The sequence below is a fragment of the Oncorhynchus keta genome, chromosome 37 (genome assembly GCF_023373465.1).
Source record: "Oncorhynchus keta strain PuntledgeMale-10-30-2019 chromosome 37, Oket_V2, whole genome shotgun sequence".
NCBI lineage: Eukaryota > Metazoa > Chordata > Actinopteri > Salmoniformes > Salmonidae > Oncorhynchus > Oncorhynchus keta.
The window spans coordinates 11,981,026-12,004,831 of NC_068457.1; the positions used below are offsets into that span (position 1 = coordinate 11,981,026).

The 23,806-nt window shown below is 46.9% G+C and overlaps 1 protein-coding gene across 2 annotated transcripts in view; it reads left to right on the plus strand.

The window, feature by feature from the left end:
• LOC118369984 (zinc finger protein GLI2-like) overlaps positions 1-23,806 on the plus strand; it is a 75,000-nt gene that overhangs the window by 19,695 nt on the left and 31,499 nt on the right. For both annotated transcript variants that reach the window (XR_008095494.1, XM_035754740.2), the window contains exon 3: positions 12,347-12,452. Coding sequence is in view for 1 of the 2 variants with exons in the window: in XM_035754740.2 (XP_035610633.2) it covers positions 12,347-12,452 (106 nt within the window). In the remaining variant the exon portion in view is untranslated. The remainder of the gene's footprint in view (positions 1-12,346; positions 12,453-23,806) is intronic.

The following is a 23,806-nucleotide window of genomic DNA, read 5'->3' on the forward strand; positions in this document are numbered from 1 at the left end:
AAACCAGACTGACTAAAATGTTCATAACGGACCTCAGCTTAGACACATCTGCCCTCTGCAGAATTAAAACACAACACGTGTGTGTATGTGTTCGTTTAGCTCGTAACCTCATACGGTCAACCGAGGTTCACTTTACCATGACGCTGTGTGTTTATCTGAAACATGGAGTCTTCATTGCAGTGGGCTGGGTCAGTTGCTCAAAGAAGAGACAAGCTGAGGCTAATACCTCTCTCAGCCTCTCCCCAGACAGAGCCTCTCAGAGCTCTCTCTCCGCATGTTCAGTAGTTAACTGTTAGGGTCAGGACTGGAGCACCAGGCAACAGGAGAGCAGATGTACTCATGTGGTACTGATCTGTGATACTCACTCATCCAGAAAAGAACACATCAAGAGTTATTGAGCATTGCAAATCACTGTGGCTGCAGCAGGAGTCTGTGTCTCAGGCACTTTAGTCGTGTGCTGGTGCTCGCCCTGCTGCACACAGTGCTCATTTGCATGATGAGGGGATGATAAACAGGTGAAGGGGAGGAGAAGAAGAAGCAAGTGAGAGGGAGGAGACAAGAGGACACCCTTGGGTGAGTCCTGACTGGCCCATGCGAGACACTATCAGAGTATTTGTGTTGTGGTGTAATATTGCTTTGTTTTTCTCTCTTCCTCTGTTTTTCTTCACTCGATCGTGTTGCGTTGTGTAGACATTACCCTGCCAAGGGTAGTCTGGCTGGCAGCCAGTTGTCCCTGGGCTCCAGGTAAACCCTCCCTCCCCCGTTAGTCAGTCAGGCAAGCCTCACCCTGCTGGGGGAGACAGAGGAGAGGAGACTCCCAGGCGTCTTGGATCTGTGAGGGCCGTCACGGCTGTGCCAAACCCAAAAACAGGCCCCCGTCCTCCCACGTCATTCTGCCTGGTGGTGCTGGTGGGATCAGTCTGGCAATGCTGTGTGTGGAGTCGATCCATTCACACCTTCAGGCACCCTACAAACATTGAGGCTTATACAGTACAGTGAGGGGAGGAAGTCCTTCATGACTAAACATGTATCGAAATATTTATCACATTAATGCAAGTAAAGAATTAGGGGTCCCTACATTTTGTTAACTGGACCTGAAATAGTTTAAATTCACTTGATAACTCGGTACTTTGAATAGCTTGTGGCCTGACCCAAGTTGTTGATTTACATCCCCCAATTATTTTTCTAAAAGTATAATGAACAAATAAGAAATGCTACTTTAAGCAATGATAATAAAGGCCCAAAGTGTTGATGTGGAAATATTTCCCATCCCAGCATGGACCCGTTCCTAACTCTGACAAAAGAGAGAGAAGGAGGAGGGAAATGGAAGGAAGGAGGGGGGCAGGACATGAGGAATCTGTGGGCTGAAGCAGAGAGGCAGAGGGAGACACAGGAGACTGGATGGGTGGGTGTTGAGCAGGGTGGTGAGTCGGAGGGGGTTCCGTTTGGATCAACAATGAGACCCTCTCACATCTATTCAAGCCTCCTTCTTCATTTGTCCATCATAATGACATGTGATTCTTTGGGGGGATTTAAGACTGGTTAGTGGTAACACCAGCGTTCCCCATGCGTATTCACCCCCATACAGTGGGGAAAATGCAGCTTCTATGAGGCAATTTGTCTTTGTAATGTTATCAAAAGGGAAAATATGAGCTATGAGGTGAGATATTTGATATTTCATTTTATATATATATATATGGTCATTTTTTGAGAAATTTACCATCAACTCCTAGCCACCTCAGTTCCCTCAAACTCATTTTTTGATCTGATTTTGAGGCATTAACATTCATAGGAAAAGAAATATTGTAGAAAAGAAATGTGGGGGACCTTTTTTTTAATACAAAATAGTAATAATTTGTCCCCTTTTGTATTTCAGTTGCAATATTTAACTGCTTTACTAGTAGTGCAATAAAGTTTTACCTATTATCACACTGCTTAAAGGGGATTTGAAATAAGAGGAGGCGGACTAATTGCCCTGTAACTACGGAGACAAACAGCTGGAGATGAAGCAATAACATCTCATTAAAACTGTCAAGAGTTTAATACACAAATCAAAGCTCAAAGGAGGATAAAACACCACAGCAGTGTATTTGTCTGCTAATTATGAATCATTACAAAAAGACCAGGTTCTTACAGTACATTTATGGTTTGAAAATAAACCTTAGGTGTTCCACCTCTTTTGTTTTGTTTTACTGTATAACCTATAACACATCCAGTCCATACATCACCAGTGGCCCATGGCCAACAATTAATGACTATTAAACAAGTGCAGGGGGTTTCATTCCCTGATTGAGCCGTATTTTCCCTCATAAACACAGTGAAGTCAACGGGCCCCTATTAGCAAGCCTTGTTCTCTCTCCGAGAGAACCAGAGAGAATTAAAAAGACTCCAATTAAAGGCTCTTAGTTGGAGTGTGAACCCAGACCAAATCCAAATGTATTATACATTTCTTGAGCATTAGATTCAACGCTCTCACACCCCTCGAGTAAATACATACGTGTATAATGTACACTGATAATGTGAAAGCAATAATCAAATAGTTTAGTTAATCAATCGAGTTATAGTCCATAAAACACAGAACAAGTACACCCTTGCAAATGTTGGAACTTCAAGTCAGTCAGCCTCCAAAATTCCAGCTAGACCCCAGTAGAGCTGGGAAGTCCCACAAACCTTCAGTGGAACTGACAAATCTAGGCCCAACGAAGGTGACCATATTCCCCTCCGGTAATGAACGTCTCTTCCCCTCAGGGTTGACGAAAGACCTGCCTTTCAATGAGACCCTTTGTACTTCCCCCAAATGGGGGTTTCTCTCTCTCCCTCTCTCCCTCTCCTCTCCTCCTCCCGTCACTGCCACTCCTCCTGATCCCCCATCATCAGTCAGTCTGCCTGCCTAAAAAAGGCCTGGGACGAGAAGGGAAAGGGAAGGAGATTCCAATGGAGAAAGTCAAAATACCCAGTGGCCCTTGAGTGAAGTGGCAGGGAGGGCAAACCGAGGCATAGGGGCTGCATCCCAAAAGGCAGCCTTTTCCCTATTTAGTGCACTACTTTTGACCAGGGCCCATAGGGTAGTAGGGTGCCATTTGGGTCGCACACAGGGTTTCCATTGATCGCGGTGGTGGAGGATGTAGAAAGTCAGAAGGTGAAAGAAGACTAAATAGTGAGAGATTGATCTGTTTTCACTAGCTAATGACTTGGCTAGCAGTCCTGCAGATTTCACTGAACAGCATGTTAAAAACAGGGCAGGGATGGATGGACCTTTTCTCGAGTTGAAGATCAAATACTGATACGCATATCTAACAAAATAAAATAATTTGACCAACAAAATCTGTATGATTTAACTTACTTGATACGCTGGCTTTTTCATTTAAATATTATCTCTACCCCATGTGGTTGGAACTCAACTAAAAACACAGCGGGAACACATTTTGGAAAAACTCGTCTCTGAGCTGTGGGTGTAATGACACATTTCTCATTGAAGGCAAAACTCAATCATATCTCACAACCTGTCAGCTCTATTACCTTGTAGTGGTTGGAGGTTGTAGTTGTACAGAGCCGACCCAGCGTCATGGGTGTAACCAGAGTAGAACTGATAGTCCTGCACAGCAGCATTCTCTCTGGGCTGTGGCCCCATAGTCACACACACACACACACACACACACACACACACACACACACACACACACACACACACACACACACACACACACACACACACACACACACACACACACACACACACACACACACACACACACACACACACACACACGTGTGATGCAGCAAGCAGGGTTTAGTGAGCATCGCTCTCTAACCAGCAGGACCCATGATTTCTCCCCTCGTATCACAATCAAGGGGATTCCTCCCTTCCTCTCTCAAATTATATTGGAATCACTGAGCTCTAGTCCATGTAATTATGAGAAAGTGGTAAGATTGGTAAGATTGATAGTAGCTGAGTCTGAGGACAACTCACAAACAGGGTCTCAGTCGGTAAAAACCTTCACTTGTTCTGTTCTTTCTTTTGAGAGTGCAGCTCAAGATTGTAGTATTATTTGGAAAACTTGAATGTGTCACGCCCTGGCCATAGAGAGGCTTTTATTCTCTATTTTGGTTAGGCCAGGGTGTGACTAGGGTGGGCATTCTAGTTTCTTTATTTCTATGTTTTCTATTTCTTTGTTTTTTGCCAAGTGTGGTTCCCAATCAGAGGCAGCTGTTTATCGTTGTCTCTGATTGGGGATCACATATAAGTTGTCATTCTCCTTTTGGTGTTTGTGGGATCTTGTTTTTTTTTGTTAGCTCTGTGAAGCCTGCAGAACGTGACGTTCGTTGTTGTTTTTGTTTGGTGTGCTGAGCTGAGTAATTAAAGAATCATGAACACTTACCACGCTGCACCTTGGTCTCCTTCCGACGACAAACGTTACAGAATATAGGTTTCTCAATTGTAGCCCTTTACTGCAGTCAATGACCAAAAGCGCCCTCTTTGGCCTCATGGGTGGATTGTTATTCATAATTAATAAAAAATTATTTAAACAACGTAAATCTGGGGTTTCAATGTCAAACCATTTTGTTATATTTCAGCCTTCTGTGATGTATTTAAAGTGTAATATTGGGATGCAAACTCAAAATGTAACACATTTCAACTCTATATCTGACATGGTACAGGTGTCTTCTTTTATTAAGCCCATAACCACGTGTGTGAAGACTACCGAGTATCACTCTGTGTGACCCTGATTTAGACCACTGCAGTAGAAGGTTAGAGTAGCAAAATTCTCTAATGGGCTTTTATTTGAATATTGGATTATACATGTCAATGTTCTTTCTGTACAGTATGTATGTTAATTAAGGTATACGACAAATGGATGAAATGAGTGTCGTGTTTGTTATTACTGTCTGATGCTCTCAGTAGGCCAATGGTCCTTCTGTAGACTAATTGTTGGTGTAACATGCTTTGCCTACCACTGCTTTAGTTGATTGCTTAATAAAAATATATATTTTTCCATTGTTTGAATCTCTTGTTAAAATATCCCCCATCTGATTTGTGAGTTGTTGAGATCTCTGTTAATCTTATACTCGCTTAGATGAGAGGTTTGAGTTCCGTGTTTCGACTGTGTACTCTTCTCTCTTTGTGTGGCCAGCCACTTTCCCCAGACTAAGCACTGTCATTACACACTGTTCTGTTTGCCTGGTTTGTGTGCCCCTGCCATTGGTATTCAGCCCCTGAATTACGGGGGTCAGGGGTGTCCTATTGGGGATGTGTAAGAGAGGGATGGCGGGAGAGGGTGGTGGAGTCAAGTCACTGCTGCAGTCTTAATAAAGGCCTGGCCCGAGCCTCATCCAGGCCCATAATGTTGCAAGTGTGCACAGGGCTTGTTCAACAATATTTGCCAGAATGTTAGAGGTTTTGAATAGTCTTGTGTGCACGACCAAAGGAAAGCTAGGCGGGATGTAGCCTACTGACACACAGAGACAAGCAGCTGCTACTGCAGCCAGACTACAGAACATGTCAAAGGATGTGACTGAAGTTCTTGGCCAGGGTTCTGAGACTAGTGTAGAGGTATCCTCCTGGCTGAGCCCCGTTGGCTGGTTCGATGTGTGGCCTGGCCTGCTGCTTAGTGCTGAAGTGAGAGCGACAGCAGTGAGCACGACACAGGCAGAGCTGGAGCAAGAATGGAGCAGGCTCCCGTCGCAATGTCCAAAGAAAGGGGGATGAAAGCAAGGCAGTGGCGGAGCAGGGTCAGGAGAGCGATAATACTTGGTCCTAGTCAGAAACACTGGTCTGAGATTCACAGGCTAGTGAGGCTACAGGCTCCTGCCGTCATCTCTCCATAAAAAGCAAGTGTCACGACTTCCGCCGAAGTTGGTCCCCCTCCCTCGTTTGGGCGGAGTTCGGCGGTTGAAGTCACCGGCCTTCTAGCCATCGCTGATCCTCTTTTCATTTTCCTTTGGTTTTGTCTTGTCTTCCATCACACCTGGTTCCAATCCCATCAATTACACGTTGTGTATTTAACCCTCTGTTCCCCCTCATGTCCTTGTCGGTGACTGTTTATTGTAAGTGCTTGTTCACGGCTGTCCTGGTGTGCGCGGGTTTATATACCCATTTGATTGTTCTGTTTTCCGGTGTTTTCTTTTTGTTATTAAACTGCGCCGTTCGGAAACAGTTTTCATTCTCCTGCGTCTGACTTCTCTGCTGCCAGTACACAGTCCTTACAGCAAGGCTGTATTCAGTGGTTTTTTCCTGTTCATGCAAACTCTTTTGTGGCAATTTTCATATGTTCGGGAAATAATCCTTTAGTAGAAAATGTTTTGGCGTTGGTCATCTTTAATAAAAACAACAGGCGTTCCTCATTAACTGTTGTGATAACAGCTGACGTGTGGTGCAGGCGAGCCTCTTTTTTGTGTGTTTTTTTTTGTGCCATATGAATAACAAGTTTTGGGTCTTTGTTTTTTAACAGAGTTTCATTTCTCATTAACAGTGTGTGTTTGTTCTCTTTACTCTGCCCTTTATGTTTGAAAACGTTCCATGAGGGCATTAACTCTTTATTCTCCTGTTCCTTATCAAGGTAGTTGTTTACGAATTTGGAACGTTTCCATCCCATGTTCAGCTACGTTCGTACCTTCTAATTGTAAACTTGTGTGATGTTCTTCTGCTGAGAAGAGAGCAGAGGACAACACCGCACGGAGATCTAGGAGGGGCAGCCAGCTGATCTCTGAATTGTATTAAAAAGTCTTTGGGCATCACGAGCCCCGCCCTGGGGGTACCAGCGGGAGTCTAGGGTGACCTGGGAACGCAGGGAGCAGAGAGTCAGAGAGGTCACTGCCAGAGATCGTTATCTGTACCTGTCATGCACACTCGGGGCCTCTGGGACCCGGCCGGGGCCCCACAGAGCACAGTGTAGGGACAGAACCTGTGTGAGTCAGCATTCCAAGGCCATTTCTCTCACTTTGTAGTCTGACAACATGATGGACAGGCCCGTCCCCACGACACAGGAAATGGCCCCACTCCAGCAGGTCTGCACAATGCCACAGAGTATTGTGATTTAAGAGGAGTGGTTATTTGAGGGTATATGCTTTGTCTCAAGATGGCCAATGTTTGTTTTTACCTTTCCTCTCTCTGGTGTCTGAGCTTTATTTAGTTTTAGAAACTAGCAACAAAAATGCAAGCTCTGGTGAAAAAACATATGGCTTAAGAAATGTGATTGTGTTCTAGAATAAGGATGGTAACTTGACTGATTGATCATATTAAGTCATTGCTTTTCAATTGAAAACACGATTCAGTCCTACAGCCACAGCGCATAGTTACTGTAGTGTTCAGTAATGTTTTGTACTGCAGGGCTTGGGCTTCTAGTGGCGTTCTACCACAGCGGGGGCCTTTTAAAGCTGTTGTGTGAGTGACTCATGCCTGAGTCATATTCCGCCTCTGAAGTGTTCGTCATGGAAACATGCCCGGGGTTCTGTTTAATTTATCTAAAACCTCATAAAACAAAGTACACCTGACATTCAAAACTCCAGCAGACAGACAGGCAGGCAGGCAGGCAGGCACAACAATAATGCTCCACAGCTGTTTTTAAACACAACATGGAAAACAGAGGAGCGTTGCTGCTATAACTAACTCTCATCCCCTCAGCAGATCACTGTCTGTCTTCTCCGTAGTCTTGTAGCAGTGGATCTATCTGACCGGCCTCTGTGTCTTTCTCCCCTGTGTGTGGGACAGGCGTTTTCCACCATAGTGATGTTTTGACACCAGAATAATAGCCCTCTTTGTGTGACTGCTTAGGGTGGTTGAGTGGGTGCAAACCAAACAGGCTCATTCAATGTGCCGGCCAAGTTAATGCACCATTAATAATGGTTGGGGGTGAATTATGGGAGGGGATAATAGGGGAGCGAGGGGTTGAGGGGTCGAGGTGGGACAGGAGACAAAGAGTAGCCAGAACTAGGTCACCTAAACATGACGGAGCGAACAGGCTCCCAACACCACACCATGGTGTGACCACACAACACTCACTGACCTATTCCGGAAAAGTGACTTTACTGTGACAATGAAAAAGACTGCAAGCTGCTATTTTAATTCCACAAGCGTGCATACAGTGTTAGCCACTAATTCCCTCCCTTACGGATGGATACCTGCTATTACATTTCTCACATGTCAACAAAAAGGCTTCACCATTCGGGGGTGGGGGGCTGTCTGTAGCGTAGCCCTGAGAGAGCCCCGAGGCAGGCTGAAGAGGCAGCATGGGCGTCCTGAGCTAGTCAGCTCTGTGGACCAGTGGTGGGATTGACCAACCCTGAGCAGGGTTTATTCCATCACCCAGAAAGGTCCATTGTTCACACGCAGCGGGGGAGAACAAAAGGCGAGCGCTCTGGAGAGTTCAGGAGGCTGCATGCGTTCACCTGATTCACTGACTGGGCCCAATCCCCCCCATGGGGGAAACAGTGTTGGAATGTCCCGGTGCTTAGGCCCTCACATCTATTAGTCTTTGGGTGATAACATTTGTTTTTACATCTGGTGGAGCACCGCAGCAGGCCCTCTCACTTTCTCATAGTCACACACACACACACACACACACACACACACACACACACACACACACTGGGTTCTAATGGGACCGGACTGTACATTGCACTGTCTGAACTGGCCTGGCCTGGAGCACTAACACATTTGATGGTGGAAAACTCTTATTTTTTAAACGTTCCAACTCTTCATGCTATTTCACACAGAGATCCATCCACTTAGGGACATTCCCACAATTATACGAAGTGGAATCCATTCTGTGTCTGTCTTTAAGTCAGCGTATACTTACATCAGGTGTTGACAGTCCTATTGCTTTTCTGTTATACAGGCAAAAATAAATCCCTCTTGTTTCAGGTCCAAACTGATCCCAGATCTGGAGGGCGTAATAGGCTCACTCGGATTAATGGATATCCTGGGAGGAGAGACCTCAGCAGTGAAATTAAAAGCTTTTCTGTCTTACTAGCAGAATGATGGGGGGAAATTAGCCTCACTCAGACAGGAAATACCTCCAGTACAATCTGCCTGGGGTCCTAACTACAAAACCCCATGCCAACTGCTGTTACACACAAGGCCTCATGCTGCACGGCACTCTGGGAGATGACAGGGGAACAAGCGGCTTTAGATTTTCCGATTGGCTTTCGGAATAGCTCTCAGTAGCCTCTCAATTTTAAAGCTTTGAAAATACAAATGTGATTATAAGGAATTACACCAAAAGCTCCACCATGTCCTTCCTGTTATTGGTCAATTTGAATTGTTACCTTCAGTGTAATATTTACGCTACCCCACCATGAGCTGCGGGACAGGGAGAGAAGGGGGAAGTTATCAGAATTTGCCAGCTGGGTCCTGAGCCACCTACCAATAACCTCCATGCATCACTGTGCTGCGTTGTGCTGGTGGCTACCTGGCTGGCATTACCAAACATCCTGATGGGCCTCTGTCCTCCGCCACAGCCCGATACAAGCGGCGTGTTGTTAGCATGCTGTTTGTGTTAATTTAGGTACTTAACGACTGCAAGGGTCTCCCAGAGACTGATTACACAGTGGATGTAATCACCCAGCAGCATCACACCATCGCTACAGGTCTGATTAATCACCACACCGCCTAATAGCACTGCTTAACACACAGGTTTGTCCTGATTTAAGTAATTACCTTAAACCAGAAGTTTATTATCTTTACGACTGAGCCCAGTGATAAAAAAAGGAGACTGTCGAGAAAAGCCAAGGAAGATTGTGTACCTGGTGAATGAGGGACATAATTCAAATACAATACATTAAATATAGCGCTGCCGCGGCTGTCAAAGTGCTCGCCTGCCAACATTCATATTACCCCACTGGAACACTTTACAGGGGGCGGCTTGGATTACACCTCAGTGAAGGGTGTAGGTACCAGCTGAATGGGGAATTACTCCAAAGGCCCATTTAGATCTGCACCTTTAAACAAGGTCCTAGTTCATTTCAAACAGAAAGGGGGAAAAAACATATTGTCGAGCTCTGAAGAGAACAACTGAAAACGAGTGACTGTTTGACGGCGTGTATATAAGACGGTGTATTAGCTGTGACCATGTCAGCTGATTTAATGGTGTGAAGTGGCGTCTTGATGAGGTTGGATCGCAGTCTGGCAATCGGAGTGTTCTCTTTCCATGGTGTGGGACGTTACTGAAAGGAGGGGGAACTAAATAACGAAGCTGGGACTGTTTATGAATGATGCACCATTCTTCTCTTCTTCTCCTCATTGTATACAGCCCTGTCGGTGATGGATGGTTGTGAGCCAGAAATAGCCCCCGCTTCCTGCCTCTTCGCGCTTCTCACCACTCCTCTCCTGCTTCCTAGTCTGATCGCTAAAACAACGCTAAAATAGAACCAGTCTTCCAACGGCCCTGTCCTTTCAGCACTTTATAAACAGTCTCTTCTGACTCGATGGGACGCTGCCCAGTATCCATGACCTGCCAAGTGAAATGTGCAACTCTATAACTTCTGTATTTGCAAACAAGGCAACGGTCTTCATGACACATATCCCGTGACCTTACTAGTGCTGCCTAGTGGTTTGACTTCTCACTGTTTGTTTTGTCCGAGGTACTTCACTGCTGTTTGTGATGTAAAGCAGGTCCCCTCTCGACTGGCTTTTATACAGGGATGTTTAGAAAGAGCACCAAGTCTTCCAAGAATGGAAAGCTCCACTACAACTAAGCCCTTCAAACAGGCCAACAGTTGTGGCCACTACAGAAACCACTCTGTGGTGGTGGGTGGACAGAACAGCTCCTATTTCAGCCCAGATTACCAGAGGTCTCCTCTGTGAATGCTAGTATAAGAGGATTGGCCCGGCTCCTCTCCGCCCACATTGTCCTCTGACCTCTGTGTCCTTAGCTTATACAAACTCTGCCCTCTCTACACAAAGAACTTGTTCAGCTCTTCAGGAGTGACCTGCCTGCCCAGCACTCTCTCCATTAAAGAGGTGTGGTCAGGAGAGAGATAGAAGCTAAAGTCCCCCCACTAACCTCCTCACTGAATTCCATTTGATCACCCTCAGGCCAGAGTCATCCAGGGTTGCTTTAGAAATCTCTGCTGTGAAACACGGCAATGCTGTTACAGTTGACGCAGCATAGCGTTCACTTCAACAGGTTCTGGATGGAGAAACAATCTCAGCCAGGGAGTTTCTTGTAAAACATAAATTAGGACCAGCTGCTGTGGGATGCCGCATGCGGAGGGATGCCTCCTGTTAGTTTGGATCCAAGACTGACCGGTACCTTAGCAGGGGGGAGTTCCCAGTTGGAGACCGGCCTGCTCCTTGACTGTCTGCTTGGGGGCCCTCAAATTTGTCTTGAAATGCCTAACACCAATGTTTTATAAAAAATGACCTGACCCTCATAAAACCTCCATTTTTTTCCTTGCTTTTTTCCGTTTTCCGTGCGTGGCCAGCTGTGCTCTCTTGTGTTTCCGGACATAAATAATACAATTCCTGTGTCCCTGGGTCTGGTTTTGGTTAAGAGACTGTAAAGCTGTTTTTAAAGCCGTTTCATGCTAACCCTAATACTTTTCAAAGTCACGTTAGTGTATCTTAAAATTATCTGTGCGTCTTAAACAAAAATGAGGTCTCTTCCAACAGCCTTGCTGAGAAAGCGGCTTCAATTACTAAGCATTTACTAAGACATATTTTGTAAATGTACTAATATATCTTAAGTAAATTCAATTACAATTTATTTCATGTATCCTGTATTTATTTCATGTATTTCATGTATCCTGTATAACCCTGAATAATAATTTGTCTCACAGCTAAATAATACTGTGGCATTTCGGGAATTTGATTCTGTCATGTTCACAAGCATGCTTTAGACTAGAGTGTGACTGAGTGAGTAGCTGGGTACACTATACTACCCAGTCAGTGCTGTCTACGGTGTCTACTGTCTACCGCCTGCTCAGACGTCAGAGCTGCTGTTACTGTTTGGATGGGTAGTGTTGTTGCAGGGGGCTAGAAGAAGAAGCCTCTTCCCAATGCTGTCAGGCCCAGTTTGCGTCGGGACTCCAGTTCTCCTTGATGCAGTCCATCATCCCTCTTAGTTCAAAGACTGACGAGCTGCAGGTCTTTGTCAAAAGCCCAGTTGGAGATCTTTTATGTTCAAGATGTAGGATTTCTTAGGATGACTTTGATTATTTATTTATTCCACTCCCCTTGTGTGATAGTGCCAATATTTTAGGCGAAACTGCTCAGCTTGCAATGAAATTCATGTTGCTTTATTGTAGCCCCGTTTTGCCTTTGAAACGAAGCTTTTGAAAAGCCCAGCTCTTATTTATGAGTCTGAACAATTTTTCTCTCCGTCTCGCCCTCTTCTTCTCTGTTCTGCAGCGCCTCACCACGTCTTCCCGACGTTCCACACGCCCATCCCGATTGACATGCGTCACCATGAGGGAAGATACCTCTATGAACCACACACCCTACATGCCATGCATGGGTAAGTCAGGCTGGTCTCTACTGTATACACAAGCTGTTTACACTAATAGATAGAAATTAGCTATTAGATGGCCTTGTTTTAGCCAACACTGCATAGTATTTAAAGGGCAACCTTCCCTTTAAAGGATGAGAGCGATAGTGTTGGCCAGATTTAATATAACAGGTGAAATATTATTATCTTTACAAATTACTATCCAATGTCATTTCATACAGAATGTTAACATTGTTCCTTACACATCTCTCATTTCCTATAACAGTTGATGATTATGGGAGACAGCGTTGCTTTTTTGCCAGGTATCAACCTACAAGCCTGTGGCCAGCCAATACACATCCTCTTTCCATTAGTTAGCTGTACAGGGCTGGATCCATCAAATGACTTGACACACACACACACAACCTTTCCCCCTCTACCTACAACAGTCCTCTACGTTCCTTACTGTGTTATAGTGGACCTAATCTGTTTGGTCCCAAGAAAACAACATCATTACTCTCCCACACAGTACAAGCTTTTTTTATGTAACAGTTTTGACCTGAGGTTATTATTTATAGGGGTGCCAGGTAGGTTGTGCCTACCAGAGAAAACATTGGTTTCTCCTTTTGGTTTGGGAGGGAATGAGTCCCATCTGGTCCGTCAAGTCTACACCAATACAAAGAACTTATGTAAAAGTCAGGATGGAGATACATTTTTCATAAACCCTTAAAACATTGGAAAGAACTTCAAAAACAACTATATTCTTTTGCGTGGGTTGTATTAGCAACACCAATGATTACACACACACACATATATATAATAATATCACAATGAGTTCTGGTTCCTCCAGAAATGTCCTGTACCTCGGGCCTAAGAGTCCAGCCCGGTAAAGGAGTTCAGGGAACTCCCGTGACCTTAGTCACACAATGTTTGTCCGTTCATTCAAGTGTAGCGTAAACCCAGTATTAATCATACAATCAATATAACAATATTTTACCACAGAACTTTAAAGCGTATCAACTCTTACTAAGTCCTCAAACTACAACTAACTACATAAATCATCACAGTATACATTATATCAAAACAAATGAAATACCGTATACAAAAAGGTGGTGGTCAGTCAGACAATCCAATCCGCCAATAGATCTCCAGCGGAGAAAGGCCACGAAGAACGGAGAGGTGTAGTCCACGGACACAAAGAGTGGATCCGATCCTGGGTAAACTCTCTTAGGCTACAAAACAAACGGAATAGAGAAGCTTCGGGAACTGAGGGTTGAACACATCCTCATTCACGTCTCCATCACAACCCCACTTTTGCGCAGCTGATGCTGGCTATTTAATTGGGAATTAAAGGGAAAGTGTCCTATTGGAAGGAGAAGCACTGAGACGGTTCAGAAAAATTCAGGGCCGTCACAAAGTACAGAGGTCACCAATACAGTATTGTAATTGGTTATGTGATGCTTACATGTACATTCATTCAACTTTCAGGTTATTGTGCTGTCTGTTGGATATTTAGCTTGCTTAGTAGTGGCCATGATTGGTTTGGTAGCAACATCTCAGTTCTTTAACAAGTGAAATTGAACCAGAACGTTTTTTGACTTTGCTATAGTAACGACGTTATCTTTGTCTTAACAATGCTAGTAGTAAAACACAAAGTCAATAGAATTCTGGAAACTGTGTTCGGCTTAATTTCCATTTCAATTCAGTAGATTTGATGGTGATACATACTGTTTGCCTGGCTTCAGCAGGGCTATTTATCACAGCACCAGGGAAGTAGAGGGGGAAGAAAATCTGTCTCTACACACGGCCACCTTGATTAATGTGATTTGATCTTGACAGTGGACCCCTAATTCATCAAGACCTTGATCTAGCTGTCTGTCCCCGTGCCTGTGCCAAATTCACTCTAATTACAGGAACATTGCACAGCAAATTAAGTGTGGTGTCATTTGTCGAGGAGACGTGGCAGTCAGGCCCACTTTATTATACGCTGGTGGCTGCGTGTCAGAGGTCCCCTGCTTGATTGTCGAACATGACATCTCCATACAGTCCCCTTTATCATTGTTTGCATATAACATAATGAGAGGGCTAGTTATTTTGTCACAGCTGTCATAAAGTGGGGAGGAAGCGGCGGCAGTGGGAGGAAGTGGGAAGAGTCTCTTCTTCTGGGGTTTTTCTACTGTATGGAGGAGAGATTTTTAATCACTGTCAAATGAGAGCACAGGAGCAGTCCTGGGCTCAAAGCAGTGGTTCAGCTAGAGACCGAGAACAGTAGGGATGGGGATACTAACCTCCTTTGCTGTGCCGGGTAGCTATGCAGGAGCATAGCTATGATACAAACCACCCGCATGGAGTGTGTGCGTTGACACAAGCTGTCCCGGCATTCATGACACTATGACAAATCATGGCTGTTCTAGAAACCTCTCAAAACTTTTTAGGAGTAGTTTTTCACCTGTTGTGAGATATAAGCACAGCTACAGCAAAGTTAGGTACTTTCCAACGAATGACAATCCAGAGAGAATATGAGATCATTTTAACTCACATTATTCCCAGAGAGAATCTTTTTTTATTTTTTTCCCTTTATCAATATGATCATTAAAACAAAGAGCACAAGTTGTGGTTCAGTTTCTTTAGATGTTGTTGCTCCCATCCTGAGTATCCCAGACTAGGGGGGAAATAACAGTGTCTCAGTCTGCCCATTATTATCTATGAGGCGGATTACGTCTACTAAACTGCCCAGGGCTATAAGATCAGATCAAGTCATTGACAGAGGCTGCCAGTGAGTGCAACACTCCCATTAATATCCTAACACTGTAGCTTCTGGCTCTGTTGCTCTGTGACTTCAGTTCTAACGACTCTATAATCGCTGTCTCATTCCCATTTCCCATCTGTTTGTTTAGAGCTATCAGGAACAACTCGGCAGAGATGACTTGTTTGGTTGATTGGTAAAGTGTTGTCAGCCCAGAAGGTACATTTTTAAAAAGGGCAAATCATGTAGTTTCTTCCCACAGTGGATCGCTATGAGTCAGGCAAGCAAGACTATTTCTAATGTTATTACGGCAGTGCTGTTTCTACAGTTTTACCTGTCAGCTCTAGTTTTAAACACAACAATTAGTAGATGTTTTATCAATCGGCAAATAATGCTACAGGTTGGCCAGCTTTCCTAGTAGGTAGAAGTCAGTGGAGGCTCCTCAGAGGAAGAAAGGGAGGACCATCCTCCTCAGTGAATTTAATACAAATAACATTTTTAAAACATTTAAAAAGTTACTTTTTGGATACAACTATGCAAAATATATTCCCATGTCAACAAATAGTTGATTAAAACACTCTGTTTTGCAATGAAGGTCTACAGTAACCTCAACAGCAATCTGTAGGATAGCACTATGGTGTAGCCGAAGGAGAGCTTGCTTCCTGCCTTCTCTGGGTACATTGACTTCAATACACCCCCTTCCATAGATACTAATTATGACAACTTCCAGAGGAAGCCTTTCAGAGCTCTTGCAGAATGAACTGACATGTTGTCCACCCAATCAAAGGATCACAGAATGAATCTAGTACTGAAAGCATAGCATCCAAGGAATACACCTTGGATGCTATGAAAGTGAACTGTGTTTACGCATAATCAGGGGTGTACTCATTACACCGATTCTGTTGGAAAAAGTTTTTTAAACGGAAGCAAAAAAAAAAAATGAATTTGTCCAATAGAAACTCTCGTTTGCATCTGTTGGACTAATGACTACACCGTAGATAAGCTCTCTTGACCTGTGCGCACTTATGTTGTAAAAATAATATATACAAATTGTCCTCCCTCATCATAAACGGCACTGACCGCCACTGGGAGCAATACCATGCTGACCCGAGTCAACAAATGATGGTTGTGTAACGGTTTTCTAGGTGTGGTGAAGGAGAGTCGGACCAAACTGCAGCGTGTAGATTGCGATCCATGTTTAATGAAAAAAAACATAACACGAATCTAAAACACAAACACTGACTGAAAACAGCCTATACTAGTGAAAACTAACACAGACAGGAACAAGGACACTAAGGACAATCACCCACGACAAACTCAAGAATATGGCTGCCTAAATATGGTTCCCAATCAGAGACAACGATAAACACCTGCCTCTGATTGAGAACCACTGACAGCCATAGACTTTGCTAGATCACCCCACTAGCTACAATCCCAATATATACACACCAAAAACCCCAAGACTAAACACACCACAATACAAAAACCCCATGCCACACCTTGGCCTGACCCAATACATGAAGATAAACACAAAATACTTGATCAGGGCGTGACAGAATCTAAGGTGGAAGAGCACCTCAAAACTAGGAAGGGTCCGGGTGGGCGTCTGTCCTGGCGGCTCCGGCGCGGGGACGTGGACCCCACTCAGTTAATGTCTTAGTCCCCTCTCCTTGCGTCCCTGGATAGTCCACCCTCGCCGCCGACCATGGCCTAGTAGTCCTCACCCAGAACCCCACTGGACTGAGGAGCAGATGGACTGAAGGATCCTGGCTCGGGACTGGCTCGGAAGTGAGAGAAAGCTCCGGAAGCTCAGGAGTGAGAGGAAGCTCAGGGTGAGAAGAAGCTCAGGAGTGAGAGGGCTCAGGACTAAGAGGGCTCAGGAGTAAGAGGAAGCTCAGGAGTGAGAGGAAGCTCAGGCAGGTAGATAGATCTACCAGTTCCTGGCTGGATGGTCTCAGCAGATCCTGGCTGACTGGCGGATCTGGCGGATTCTGGCTGACTGGCGGATCCTGGCCGACTGGCAGATCTTGGCCGACTGGAAGTTCTGGCAGATCTGGAAGAGTCTGGTTGACTGGCAGATCTGGAAGATTCTGGTTGACTGGCAGATCTGGAAGATTCTGGTTGACTGGCAGATCTGGAAGATTCTGGCTGACTGGCAGATCCTGGCTGACTGGCGGATCCTGGCTGACTGGCAGATCCTGGCTGACTGGCGGATCCTGGCAGACTGGCGGATCCTGGCGACTGGCAGTTCTGGGATCCTGGCTGACTGGCGGATCCTGGCAGACTGGCGGATCCTGGCCGACTGGCAGATCTTGGCCGACTGGAAGTTCTGGCAGATCTGGAAGAGTCTGGTTGACTGGCAGATCTGGAAGATTCTGGTTGACTGGCAGATCTGGAAGATTCTGGTTGACTGGCAGATCTGGAAGATTCTGGCTGACTGGCAGATCCTGGCTGACTGGCGGATCCCGGCTGACTGGCGGATCCTGGCAGACTGGCGGATCCTGGCAGACTGGCGGATCCTGGCAGACTGGCAGTTCTGGTGGATCCTGGCTGACTGGCGGATCCTGGCAGACTGGCGGATCCTGGCAGACTGGCGGATCCTGGCAGACTGGCGGATCCTGGCAGACTGGCGGATCCTGGCCGACTGGCAGTTCTGGCAGATCCTGGCAGACTGGCGGATCCTGGCTGACTGGCAGATCCTGGCTGACTGGCGGATCCTGGCGGATCCTGGCTGACTGGCGGATCCAGGCCGACTGGCAGATCCTAGCCGACTGGCAGATCCTGGCCGACTGGCAGATCCTGGCCGACTGGCAGTTCTGGCGGCGCTGGGCAGACTGGCGGCGCTGAGCAGACTGGCGGCGCTGGGCAGACTGGCGGCACTGGGCAGACTGGGGGCACTGGCGGCGCTGGGCAGACTGGCGGCGCTGGGCAGACTGGCGGCACTGGGCAGACTGGGGGCACTGGCGGCGCTGGGCAGACTGGCGGCGCTGGGCAGACTGGGGGCACTGGCGGCGCTGGACAGACTGGGGACACTGGCGGCGCTGGGCAGACGGGGGGCACTGGCGGCGCTGGGCAGACTGGCGGCACAGGGCAGACTGGCGGCGCTGGCGGTGCAGGGCAGACTGGCGGCGCGGGCGGCGCTGGGCAGACTGGCGGCGCTGGGCAGACTGGCGGCACTGGTGGCGCTGGGCAGACTGAAAGATCTGGCTGCTCCATGCTGACTGTCGGCTCTGGCTGCTCCACGCTGACTGGCGGCTCTGGCTGCTCCACGCTGACTGGCGGCTCTGGCTGCTCCATGTGGGCTGACAGTTCTGGCGGCTTCTTACAGACTGGCAGCTCCTTGCAGACTGACAGCTCCTTACAGACTGACAGCTCCTTGCAGACTGACAGCTCCTTGCAGACTGACCTCTCTGGCTGCTTCATGCAGACTGACAGCTCTGGCTGCTCCATGCAGACTGACATCTCTGGCTGCTCCATGCAGACTGACATCTCTGGCTGCTCCATGCAGACTGACATCTCTGGCTGCTCCATGCAGACTGACATCTCTGGCTGCTCCATGTGGGCTGACAGCTCTGGCGGCTTCTTGCAGACTACAGACTGGCAGCACCATGCAGACTGGCAGCTCCTTGCAGACTCAGCTTGCAGACTGACAGCTCCCTGCAGACTGGCAGCTCCTTGCAGACTGGCAGCTCCTTGCAGACTGACAGCTCTGGCTGCTTCATGCAGACTGACAGCTCTGGCTGCTTCATGCAGACTGATAGCTCTGGCTGCTCCATGCAGACTGACATCTCTGGCTGATCCATGCAGACTGACATTTCTGGCTGCTCCATGTGGGCTGACAGCTCTGGCGGCTTCTTACAGACTGGCAGCTCCTTGCAGACTGACAGCTCCTTGCAGACTGACAGCTCCTTGCAGACTGACAGCTCCTTGCAGACTGACAGCTCCTTGCAGACTGGCAGCTCCTAGCAGACTGGCAGCTCCTTGCAGACTGACAGCTCCTTGCAGACTGACAGCTCTGGCTGCTTCATGCAGACTGACAGCTCTGACTGCTCCATGCAGGCTGGCAGCTCTGGCTGCTCCATGCAGGCTGGCAGCACCTTGCAGACTGGCAGCTCCTTGCAGACTGGCAGCTCCTTGCAGACTGACAGCTCTGGCTGCTCCATGCAGACTGACAGCTCTGGCTGCTCCATGTAGACTGGCAGCTCTGGCTGCTCCATGCAGGCTGACAGCTCTGACTGCGCTGAACAGACAGGAGACTCCAGCAGCGCGGGAGAGGCGAGGCGCACTGTAGGCCTGATGCGTGGTGCTGGTACTGGTGGTCCCGGACCGAGGACCGAGGACACGCACAGGAAGCCTGGTGCGGGGAGCTGCTACCGGAGGGCTGGGGTGTGGAGGTGGTACTGGATAGACCGGACCGTGCAGGTGCACTGGAGCTCTTGAGCACCGAGCCTGCCCAACCTTACCTGGCTCGATGCCCACTCTAGCCCGGCCGATATGAGGAGCTGGAATATACCACACCGGGCTATGCACCCGCACTGGGGACACCGTGCGCACCACTGCATAACACGGTGCCTGCCCGGTCTCTCTAGCCCCCCGGTAAGCACAGGGAGTTTGCGCCGATCTCCTACCTGGCATAGCCATACTCCCTGTAACCCCCAATACATTTTTGGGGCTGACTCTCGGGCTTCCATCCGCTCTGCCGTGCTAACTCCTCATAATGCCGCCTCTCTGCTTTTGCTGCCTCCAGCTCGGCTTTGGGGCGACAATAATCTCCAGGCTGTTCCCAGGGTCCTTTCCCGTCTAGAATCTCCTCCCAAGTCCATTTCTCCAAGTAGTGCAGCCTCTCCCACTGCAGCTGCTGCTGCTCCTGCTGCTGCTGCCTCTGTTGCCTCTCCTGTGGCTCCTGCCTGTTGACACGCTGCTTGGTCCGGTTGTGGTGGGTGATTCTGTAACGGTTTTCTAGGTGTGGTGAAGGACAGTCGGACCAAACTGCAGCGTGTAGATTGCGATCCATGTTTAATGAAAAAAAACATAACACGAATCTAAAACACAAACACTACAAAACAAAGAACGTAACGAAAACTGAAAACAGCCTATACTAGTGAAAACTAACACAGACAGGAACAAGGACACTAAGGACAATCACCCACGACAAACTCAAAGAATATGGCTGCCTAAATATGGTTCCCAATCAGAGACAACGATAAACACCTGCCTCTGATTGAGAACCACTCCAGACAGCCATAGACTTTGCTAGATCACCCCACTAGTTACAATCCCAATATATACACACCAAAAACCCCAAGACAAAACACACCACAATACAAAAACCCCATGCCACACCCTGGCCTGACCCAATACATAAAGATAAACACAAAATACTTTGATCAGGGCGTGACAGGTTGTGTCCACAGAAATAGTGATATGTTAACATTCCATTGTTTCAAACCCCACAATCCAACTGTTTGTTGTAAGTAATTCCTCTTGGAACGGCTGAAAGTATTGCATGCTAAGTTTAAGCCCAAATCATCCATATCATGTTGCAGTCCAGGCCCATAGAAATCTACTGCAGTAGTTCATTCCAGCCCTGCAGTGGACGATGTGATTTATCTAAATCACATCTCCAGCACTGAGGTAGCTACAGAGGAGACACCGTCACATTGTAATTCATCTCTAGTGTCGCTCACCGCAGAGGCCCAGCGCAGGGTGATGACACACACAGACAGGCACACACAAACACACACACACTAGCCATACATGCACCACACACACCCGCACCACACACACCCGCACCACACACACCCGCACACACACACACACACACACACACACACACACACACACACACACACACACACACACACACACACACACACACACACAAAGCATACACACACACACATTATTATCCACACCTCATTATACAACTGATATCTCATATTGAGCACACTTTTAAATCCAGACAGCCTATATAAAACCACCGTCAACTGAACAGCCGGGGGATAACATTCACTGTTCGATTACCCAAAGTGTTTCAGACAGAACACTAAGTGGACTAATTAGAACAAGTATACAACTGTATAGGCTAGGCTAGCAACTCGTTGGTCTAGTCCTAACAGCCAGGGTAGGACTGGAGGAGCCTCCTGCTCTGCAGGGCGACTGAGAACCCCACAACCTCCCTGATCTCACACCAACCGGGCGCCAGGCCCAGATACGCTCCACAGCCTGGCATTGTATGTTTGAAGCTCCCGTCGCATCTGAAGCCCAGGCCTCTGCAGAGTAATGATGAAACCATTCCACGGGAGGGCCTTTAACATTTGAATATTGTATTACTTATTTAGGGTGCTGATCTCTCTACATTGTATCATTTTAAGTAAAGGCCTTACTCTTCTTTGTGGACAAGGGTTTTGTTTAAGTTAAGCATTTTTTCGTTTTTTGCATGACTGCTGGCTAAAGAAATCAATATTTATGTGATTCATATTTAAAAGTCAGTTAAATCTATTCAGGTCTATGATCTTGTGAAGGGACTGATGCCTGATGTAGGTGCTTGCTATTGTTATGATTTTCGAACATCTCAGGTCCTATGCAAATAGCTTACTGTAACCCCGGCAACCCTGGGGTATTTTATGACAAGTTCCTGTCAGTTCATGCAGATGAAGGTGTTAATAGTTCATGGTGGTGCGAGGGTTAATGACGTTGAGGCATTTTAACTATCAATCAGATTGTTCTCCTTCAAATCCAACAATAGGTCTTGCTTCACTCGTGACGCAATCACACTGTATTGCTGCAATAGAATACGACCGTTGGCTTCTCTCTCGAGTCACAATGTTACATAGACTACATGACCAAAAGTATGTGGACACCTGCTCGTCGAACATCTCATTCCAAAATCATGGGCATTAATATGGAGTTGGTCCCACACTTGCTGCTATAACAGCCTCCACTCTTCTGGGAAGGATTTCCACTCGATGTTGGAACATTGCTGCGGGGACTTGCTTCCATTCAGCCACGAGCATTAGTGCACTGATTTTGGGTGATTAGGTCTGGCAGGCACTCGGCCTTCCAATTCATCCCAATGGTGTTCGATGGAGTTGAGGTCAAGATTCTGTGCAGGCCAGTCAAGTTCTTCCACACCGATCTCGACAAACCTTTTCTGTATGGACCTTGCTTTGTGCACGGGGGAAATGTTATGCTGAAACAGGAAAGGTCCTTCCCCAAACTGTTTCCACAAAGTTGGAAGAACAGAATCATCTGGAATGTCATTGTATGCTGTAGCGTTTAGATTTCCGTTCGCTTGAACTAAGGGGCTTAGCCCGAACCATGAAAAACGCCCAACCATTATTTATCCTCCACCAAACTTTACAGCGGGCACTATGCATTGGTGCAGGTTCTCCTGGCATCCACCAAACCCAGATTCGTCTGTCGGACTGCCAGATGGTGAAGTGTGATTCATCACTCCAGAGAAGGCGTCTCCACTGCTCCAAAGTCCAATGGCAGCAATCTTTACATCATTAAAGCCAATGCTTGGCATTGCGCCTGGTGAGCTTAGGCTTGTGTGTGGCTGCTCGGCCATGAAAATCCATTTCATGAAGCTCCCAACGAACAGTTCTTGTGTTGACGTTGCTTCCAAAGGCAATTTGGGACTCGGTAGTGTGTGTTACAACTGAGGACAGACGATTGTTACGCCCTATGCACTTCAGCACTCGGCAGTCTCGTTCTGTGAGCTTGTGTGGCCTACCACTTCGCGGCAGAGCCGTTGTTGCCCCACTTCACAATAACAGCACTTACATTTGACCGGGGCAGATCTAGTAGGGCAGAAATTTGACCTCTTGACTTGTTGGAAAGGTGGCATCCTCTGACGGTGCCACGTTGAAAGTAATTGAGCTCTTCAGTAAGGCCATTCTATTGCCAATGTTTGTCTATGGAGATTGCATGGCTCTGTGCTTGATTGTATACACCTGTCAGCAACGGTATGGCTGTAATAGCCGAATCTGTGAGGACAGATGCTGGGAGACGAGAAACAAGTACAGGGAGTGAATATTTAATAAATAACGTACATGAAACAAAATACAGACAGCGTCTGGCCAAGGGAAACAAAACAACATGAATGCAGACACGGGGAAGAAACTGAGGAAGTGACAGATCTAGGGGAGGCAATCAAAGATGTGATGGAGTCCAGGTGAGTCCAAAGAAGTGCTGATGCGCGTAACGATGGTGACAGGTGTGCGTAATTGTCACGTTCTGACCATAGAGAGCTGTTTATTCTCTATGTTGGTTGGGTCGGGGTGTGATTTAGGGTGGGTTATCAAGGGGAATTGTGTATCCATGTTGGCCTGATATGGTTCCCAATCAGAGGCAGCTGTTTATCGTTGTCTCTGATTGGGGATCATATTTAGGTAGCCATTTTCCCATTGTGCTTTGTGGGATCTTGTCTATGTATAGTTGCCTGTTGAACATATTATTAGCGGCACGTTTCGGTTGTTCGTGTTGTTTTGTTCTTTAAGTTTTCTATTCAATAATAAAGGATGGAAACATACCACGCTGCATCTTGGTCCACTCCTTATAACGATCGTGACAGTAATGATGGGCAGCCTGGCACCTTTGAGCACCAGAGCAGGGGAGCGGGAGCAGGTGTGAC